The sequence below is a fragment of the Squalius cephalus genome (genome assembly GCF_949319135.1).
Source record: "Squalius cephalus genome assembly, chromosome: 13".
Lineage (NCBI taxonomy): Eukaryota > Metazoa > Chordata > Actinopteri > Cypriniformes > Leuciscidae > Squalius > Squalius cephalus.
Window position 1 is genome coordinate 17,354,365 of NC_137134.1, and position 8,605 is coordinate 17,362,969.

The 8,605-nt window shown below is 39.0% G+C and overlaps 1 protein-coding gene across 1 annotated transcript; it reads right to left on the minus strand.

Moving 5' to 3' along the window:
• Positions 1–1,118: 1,118 nt before the first annotated feature.
• Positions 1,119–8,235, minus strand: scamp4 (secretory carrier membrane protein 4). The gene is made up of 7 exons (XM_079891271.1): positions 8,159–8,235; positions 7,131–7,228; positions 6,889–7,017; positions 5,281–5,437; positions 5,095–5,196; positions 2,388–2,505; positions 1,119–1,433 (listed from the first exon to the last, which is right to left on the minus strand). Exons 2-7 carry the CDS (start codon positions 7,135–7,137, stop codon positions 1,251–1,253), a joined length of 696 nt encoding a protein of 231 aa, XP_079747397.1. The 5' UTR covers positions 7,138–7,228; positions 8,159–8,235; the 3' UTR covers positions 1,119–1,250.
• Positions 8,236–8,605: the final 370 nt, after the last annotated feature.

Sequence of the window (8,605 nt, forward strand, 5' to 3'; positions counted from 1 at the left end):
CGAGATGAAACCAGGAATAAATGCGCAATGCATATTTATACACCAGTAGTAAAAAATAGCACAGGATATAGCCACATCCACGAATAAATTGTAGCACTTCAGGGAAACTCGAAAGCTATTGGTTCACACATGCTTAATATGCATGAAGAATTAAGGCGGTCTTTATTTCAAAGACGTGAAAAGCTTTAAACAGAAAGACAGCAGGCACAAGATGTGTTTGCATTCCCGGTCATAGAATTAAAAAAAAATCTGAAACGCTTTGCAGCAGTGTATAAAAGGGGCGTGTCATATGCAAATCATACAATTTACAAAGACATTTAATTCATGCTTGTGAATCTTAAAAGTACAAGTGAATAATTATCCGAAGTAAAACTTTTTTTTTTTAAATTAACTGCAAAAGCACTGATGTGGAAGAGATGCAAGACGGAATTTTTTTGAGGTAAATAGAAAAGCTGCCATGATTTAGAAAAGAACACTCCGACATGCTTTTTCCCCTCTCAAAAATCACTTTCCCTAAAACAGTAAAGTGATTGTGTGTCGTATACATGTATGTATGTATGTATGTATGTATATATATATATATATATATATATATGCATTTCTATCCATTTGTTTTTGAATTAAATTTGATATGCAACTATTCTTTTCATTTTCAAACAAGTCAATGAAATGACAAGAAAAATCAAAGCTCAGATGAACTGAAATCAATTCATCAATGTAATATTATATAACAGTGTCCTTTTTTTATATTTTTGAACTAAAGTTCTGTCATTTTGCTGTTAGTGTGAGGGTAGTATGTGTTGAGATGTCTTTAAAGGAGCAGTTTGCTTATTTTGATTGGCCATTTAACCTTCTGGTTAGCATTTCTGTCAGAATTTGCACCCAGAACAGGGTTTTGACATATTTTCGATCGTCATTCACTTCTATTTAAATCAGTGTTCAAGAGACCTACTCTTTACAGCTCAAAAAACAAAACAAAAAAAACCTGTTTATACAGATCCTTTTAAGGAGTGATTAACATTCAATCTTTTCGCTATATATATATATATATATATATATATATATATATATAAATGGACAAAAAAAAAATGGACAAAAGCAAAATAACTATTCAGAAATCTGTGACCTGGTTGAAGTGTTTTCTTACATTCTCTGCACAAAAATATTGGGTAACGTCCCTCTGCAAACTGCCCCTTTGACGCTAAGACAAACAGTGGTGCTCTTGCTCCATCTGTAGTTCAGAAAAGGAATCACCAGGGTCCGCTCTCTGGGTAGTTGGGCACAGCGGCTGGATACTGGGGCAGGCTGGGGCCGGTTTCAGAGATGGCGTTGAATCCGGCTTCTCTCACAGGGGCGTTCTTCCACACACCCGTGCTCCACTCTTCCTGCGCCCGCTGTAAACTGCCTCCTCCACCACGATATAGTCGATGGACCTTTGAGGGGACAACACTAATGTGACACTTTGCTCTTCTGTTTTAACTTAAAGCTGCAGTCCGTAGTTTTTCCTCTTTGTCGCCATCTCTGTTCTAAATCTGCAATTGCAGTTATTCGCGGAATTATCAACTTTACATGGGTTGTGTATCGGTACGGCACAGCGCGGATGAATCCAATGTTTTGAGGAGAATGTGCGGCTGTCAGTCGCCGCGCCGGTGTGGATACTGTCATTCGCAATCACAGATTCTACTTTTTGGAAGTATGACCAAATTAAGAATTTCACCGGAAAATGTCGTCTGAACAAGTAAGTAACATCCACATTTGTTCTGACCAACTAAGGGGAAAAAAGCATCGCAGTAAATCACGCTGATTAAATCTAACGATCGCTTATCATATCATGTCAAACCGTGCAAATTATACTTTGTTTTCCAATTGTTAATCTTAACAACATCAGCATTGATTTTCAAAAAAAAAAAAACTTTCAAAAGCCCTACACTCCAAAGTCTTTTGCATTTTACAACGGGTGAATCTCCAGTTGTCACTGCTTGTTGTTTGAACCTTTCTGGATCCGCCATCAAATTGATAAGTATAAGTTTATCAAGTGCTGTGAGAAAAGGCTATAAATCTCCACCTCCAACATCCTCACACACTCATAGCCTACTAGCCGAGACTCCTCCTTTATGTGTACAGATGTGACGTAATGATGCAAAGACATGCTCAAAATTACAAGCTTACCGTTTTGAATGAGATAAGGCAAGCAGATCATTTTGAACGCTGGCTGGTTATGTACTTGCTCATAATTTTTATTATAAGCAAGTCATTTTTTGGATAATTTTTTACCCAAAAAAGTTACAGACTGCAGCTTTAAGGATTTGCTCTTTAAAGTAAAGGGTTTTTTTAGTAGTAATGATGAGTTAAGGGTTGTGTGGGTTGTGTGCGTGTTCAAATCATACCTTGATGAGAACAAGTCCCATGAGAACTGTATCTACAGTAAAGAGCAGAGTACAGATGAGCATGAATATAGCCGAGGTTACATTCGTGCTGAAAAACATCACTGTGGCGATCCAACCACTGCGAAGAGAGGAAAATATGGCGAGTTAACATCATTGGAAGTATTAAAATGGCCACACAAAGACTGGGTTTATTGATAAAACACAAGTTAAGCTCATTTCACAACATTTGTTAAAGGAGAACTTGGTAACTTTTTTAACTTAATAAAACTGTCTAGAAATCATTTGGATGGTTAAACAACCTGTTCTGGTGATATTGGTGACTTTCCCTGCTCCCCCCAGCGTTCCCAGGCGGAAAACCAACCTTGCAACTTGGGGACTACCATCCCGGCAAGATAGAAATTGGAAGTCTCGTGAGAAGCGAGAAGCGAGAACGAGAACGAGCGCGAAACACGAATTGCTTTACGGCAATTCGACATAAACACAAACGCATGTATGATGTATTACCAGATTACCCACCTCGGTAGACATAGCTCCACACGATACAGTTGGCTTGCTCCGATCAAAACAAACGCACATGAGCAGCGGTGGAGAGGGGGAGGAGGCCGCCGCAAGTGAGTTTTTTACGACCGTGTTGTGAAATATACGTCCCCCCACAGCTGTAGGGGGAGCTCGTGGGGAAAACATGCGAAACAAAAGGGAAAATCAGCGAAGAAGTGACTAGAGTTCGCTAGAGTTGCCGAGTTCTCCTTTAAATAATAATAATGTTGATTACCACAAAAAGATACAATAACTACAATCATTTATAATTGTTTTGATTATTACAAATAATTAACAAAAAATAAATATGGGGGGGGGGGGGGGGAGTTACAGTTGGGGTAAAGCAGAATACAAACTACCGTTTGGGGTCGGTTAAATTTTTTAAATGTATTTGAAAGAGGTCTATCCAACCCCAATTAAACACCCGTGAACCAGCTAATCTTACTAGGCATACTAGAAACTTCCAGACAGGTCTGTTAACGTAAGTTGGAGCTAAACTCAGCAGGACAGTAGCCCGCCAGGACCGAGTTTGCACACCCCTGTACTGTGATCAAAGCTAAATTTTCAGCATCATTACTCCAGTCTTCAGTGTCACATGATCATTCAGAAATCATTCTGATTTACTGCTCAAGAAACATTTTTTGCATGATAAAAGTCTATTTAAAGGCAAAGTATGCAAAGTATTCAAAACAATAACAAAGGCGTATTGTGATGACGCCATGAATCATGGGAGTTGTCGTCTTCACCTCCACAGCCGATGGTAACATCCGATGTGACTCATGAAATCATGTTCATCTGTGAACTAATGTATTAAAGTTTTATTAACGTTACTGTGGTATAGAGCAGGGCGGGAGCGAGAGCCCGGGCCATTAAACTGGTTAAAATAGCTGATTTCTCTAGATTTAAGCATTGTTGGAAACATTTGGGATAATGCAAGTACACAACTCAACAAATTTACATTGTCCTAGTGGTTTTTGGACATTTTAATCCACAAAATCGTATATATTGTGTCTTTAATGCATCTTTGCTGAATAAAGCTGTGGCCAAACTTAAAAATAAGGAATTTTTAATGACCTAACATTCCTTTTTCTTGCAGGATTAACATTTATATGCTTTTGAAAACTAAATGTCCCCAACACTTGGGCCAAAGTTAGTGTGTGTTGAAATAACGGATGCAGATGAAAAAGACTAGACGGCTGTCTAAATATATAAACTCATGACTTGAGTAACAAGCTGAAGTAATCAAGAAATCCAGATTTGCTTCAACCTAGTAACAGAGGACGATTTGCTGAATTAGACATACGAAGAACCAATCATGTTGGAGAAAAAAAGATGTAAAGGATCATGTCACCATTTTCATGCTCCTATTCTATAAAAACTTTTACTCTTTTTGCTGGTGGGGATTTTCCCTGAAATTGGTCTGAGATCCTCCAGCTGTGATTAAAGCATATTTAAAGGCATTTACAAATGATGTTAACTCAATTCATATTAATTATCGAATATCCTAACATTTCAATGTTAAGGCCTGTTCACACCGGGACGAATTTCGCGTGCGATATTCGCCGACGTTTAACGCCTCGTGACTAAACAAAGGGCGCCAATGTGAGTGTGCACACCGGCGCGAAAAACGGCACGCGTGAAAGCGTCATTTTTTAAAAAAACGCCTCGGGTTCGTTTTTTTGGTTTGACGCGCCGCGTCAAAAACTATCCGACCAATGAGATTGGCGCTTTTGTTCACGTGTCTGGAGATTCTGAAGTTACAGTAAAACACAACTTGGGGGCGCTCAAACACAAAACGGTCTTGCCGAGCACACATACCTAACGGCGAAGAAGATATACGCCAAGTAGCGTCTACACTGCCGGGAAGAAATAAGACGAGGAAGATGCAAGGCAAGATGAATGTAGAGCTGCTGGTCTCGTTGGTGTCGGAACATAAAGAACTATATGACAAACGCGACAGTGACTACAAAAATCTTGATAAAAGAGAACTGTTATGGAGTGGTTTCTGTTTTACATTATGCGCCATCTAATGTCAGGGAATGAATTTGCATGTTCACTCGGCTCATCGTCAGCGAAAATCGCTTGGGTGTGAACACAAAAAACGCGTTGAAAAACGCTGGCGAATAACGCGCGCCGATATTCGTCACGGTGTGTAGGGCCCTTTACTCACCATGCACCCCAACCTGATATTCCAAGACTCTGGATGAAGGCGAGAACACATTGCAGGAAGAAAATGAAGAAGAAGGCCATGAAGTTGAAGGAACTATCAGCCCTGAAAAGACACACAAAAAACAGTTCAATCAAAGTGAAAAACTAACCTCAGCAAATTTGTCCTTCGCCAAAAGAGTTTCCTTGCCTGAATGCTTTATAGAGCGGCCTGAACCAGCAGGTGTAGCTACATGGGCTGAAAATCAGCAGCCAGAGGAGCGAAAAGCCAAAGTTGATCGCTCCACCCCCTCCGGCCCACCAGGCTATGCAAGCCACCACATTAACGCACAGTGTGATAGAGTATACTAGAAAAACAGAAAATCAATCATCAGATAAAGGGATCAGATCTTAAAGTGATAGCTCACCCAAAAATGATCATGTCGTTCCAAACCTGTAAGACTTTCGTTCTTCTTCCGAACACAAATGAAGATCATTTTAATGAAATATGAGCCAGTTCTGTACTCTCCATTGACAGCTGCGTCATATTGACAGCTACTCCACTGACATATTCATCACATAAAGCGATCGTGTCTCCAGAAAATTTGGACTAAACCGCTCAATTCAAATGGATTCGTTCTACGATATCTTTATGAACGTTTTGAAGCGTCAAAGTGGTAGTTGCATAGCTGTCAATGGAGGGACGGAAATCTCTCAGATTTCATTGAAAAGATGTTCATTTGTGTTCCAAAGATGAACGAAAGTCTTACGAGTTTGAAAAAACATGAGGGTGAGTAAATTATGACAGAATTTTCATTTCGGGTGAACTATCCATTTAAAGCAGGGTTTCTCAAACTCGGTCCTGGAGGGCCGCTGTCCTGCACAGTTTAGCTCCAACCCTGATCAAACACACCTGAGCAAGCTAATCAATGTCTTCAGGATCACTAGAAACTCACAGCTAGGTGTGTTTGATCAGGGTTGGAGCTAAACTGTGCAGGACAGTGGCCCTCCAGGACCGAGTTTGAGAAACCCTGATTTAAAGGATTAGTTCACTTTAAAATAAAATTAGCCCATGATTTCCTCACCCTCAAGCCATCCTAAGTGTACATGGCTTTCATCTTTCAGACGAATACAATCGGAGTTATATAAAAAAATATCCTGGCTCTTCCAAGTTTTATAATGGCAGTGGATGGCAACCAACAGATTGAAGCTCAAAAACGTGCATCCATCCGTCATAGACGAACTCCAAACGGCTCCTGTGGGTTAATAAAGGCCTTCTGAAGCATAACGATGAGTTTGTGTAAGAAAAATATTCATATTTAACAGGTTACAAAGTAAAATTCTAGCTTCCGGCCAAACGAACATACGCAGTCTACTTGCCCCTAATGCGCAACTAACGCAACTCATGACGTCAGAAGTAGCGTAGTGCGTCATGGCGTAGCGTAAATATCAGCAGTAAGTCGCATTACATCGGAATCCGTATGATCGTTTGGACGGAAGCAAGTTATTTTACTTTATAAAGTTTTTATAACTTTATATTTGGCCGTTTGGAGTTTGTTTATGACGGATGGATGCACGTTTTTGAGCTTCAATCTGTTGGCTGCAATCCACTGCCGTTATATATATATTTTTTAATATAACTCCGACTGTATTCATCTGTATTCAAAAGAAACTCATATACACCTAGGATGGCTTGAGGGTGAGTAAATCATGGGCTAATTTTCATTTGAAAGTGAGCCACTCCTTTAACTGCTTCTGTCAAACTTAGGAACTTCTGAAACCAAACTATTCCCAGTAAAGTTTGCATTTCTTTACTCACAGATCCAAAGATTGTAAACACGACGCACAAGCTGGCAGTGGGGTTGCGGAATTTCCTCATCCACATTCTGGTAAAAACATGGCTTTATGCGAAGAAACTTCGGCAGAGGGGGGAAGTTGTTTGCTCGATCTGTCAGGCAAAAAGGGAAATTCATTTTTTTTAACCACAGCAATAACAAGGGACCAAAAAGTCGATAAAAACAGACATTTATAGTTTTTTTATGCCAACCAAACCTGACCTACCTGTCATTTCTCAATTTTGAGAAAAGGTGGATAATGTTGATTTTCCCTCTCTGAACTGATATACTGATGTTTTCAGCGCTAAAAGACACACAGATATCCTAAAAACATGCAAAACATTATTAAAAATAGTTCAGGATATAATAATCAGCCTTTAAGTTCTGACCACACCATCTATCTATAAATTACAGGAACTTTAATTTAACAGTCTGTCTGTGTGTGTGTTATTCGCATAGCTCTCGAACCGTTAGTCCGATGGATTTCAAACTCGACAGGTGTCTCGCTACGGGCACGAGTAAGTGCAGTGCCAAGTTTGACGTTGTTTGGATAAGAAATGCAAAATATATCGGTAAATATATCGGTAAAAGAAGCACTTAGAAGGTTGTGGTTTAAAAATAAACATTCTGACATTAGAGGGTTGAGGTTTAAGACATAAACACTGTCAGCTAAACAAAGTCAGCTACACTGTTTATTTCTGAATATTATATTTTATTCACGGCCATCATTTGTAGTAGCCTATTCACAAACTGTTTGCTCAAGCGTAGCGTTTTCTCGGAGTTCACTGTCTAGCCTGCTCCCTGAATCATAGTTCAAGTTTACATATTTATTGTATGTCATTATGTCAATATCAGTATTTGCTTTCTACCATACACAAATAAAAATGTCACTGAACTTTTGCTGTGTAATTGTAACAATGAGCACTCAAACACACCGAACCAACAATTACTAAAAACGCACACAAAAACTGATTTTGCACGGTCACTTTGCACTAGTTGAGTAAATGATAAATAATTGTTGATAAGGGCTTGCTTATGCTGTTTTAAATATGTGTTGTTGTTTAAAATAATTCTACATTAACGATATTTTACAGCATATTTGAAAACATAGCACAGGCCAACAGCTAACACAACTGCAGGAGAAAATCAAGTCAAACTATAACACATCATGTGCTTAAAAGAAAAAAATATTGCTTTGATAATATAATACAATCTTATTTTACAATAAAACTTATATTTCAGAAGATACGATACCTGTGCACAGCTAAATATTTTGATGTGGATGCGTCTGCAGTCTGCATGGAATCCTGGAGATCACGTGGCGGACTGGACGCGTTCTGATGCATTGTGGGAAATGTAGTTCTAAACGCGGCCTGTTTTGTACGTGGCATACGGACGTTTTAACTGTTGAACACTACAAGCCCCATCCCAAGATGATCAAAGGTGTGGTCTCAGCGCGTGTGACTAGAATATTTACCAGTTTCCCTGCCTTGTGGCAATGAATAAATATGACACATTTCTGTTATTTTTGGCAGAAACTTTTTCGTACTTTGGAATTGAATTTAATCTCAAGATAATTTAAGATATTTTGCGGAATTACTGACGTTTGTACTTATGCTGTTCAAATATCAATCTTTAAATGTGTCAAGCCTCTTCAAAAACACGGAATCATTTGATCTCAACAGTTTTATTTAGAAAAAA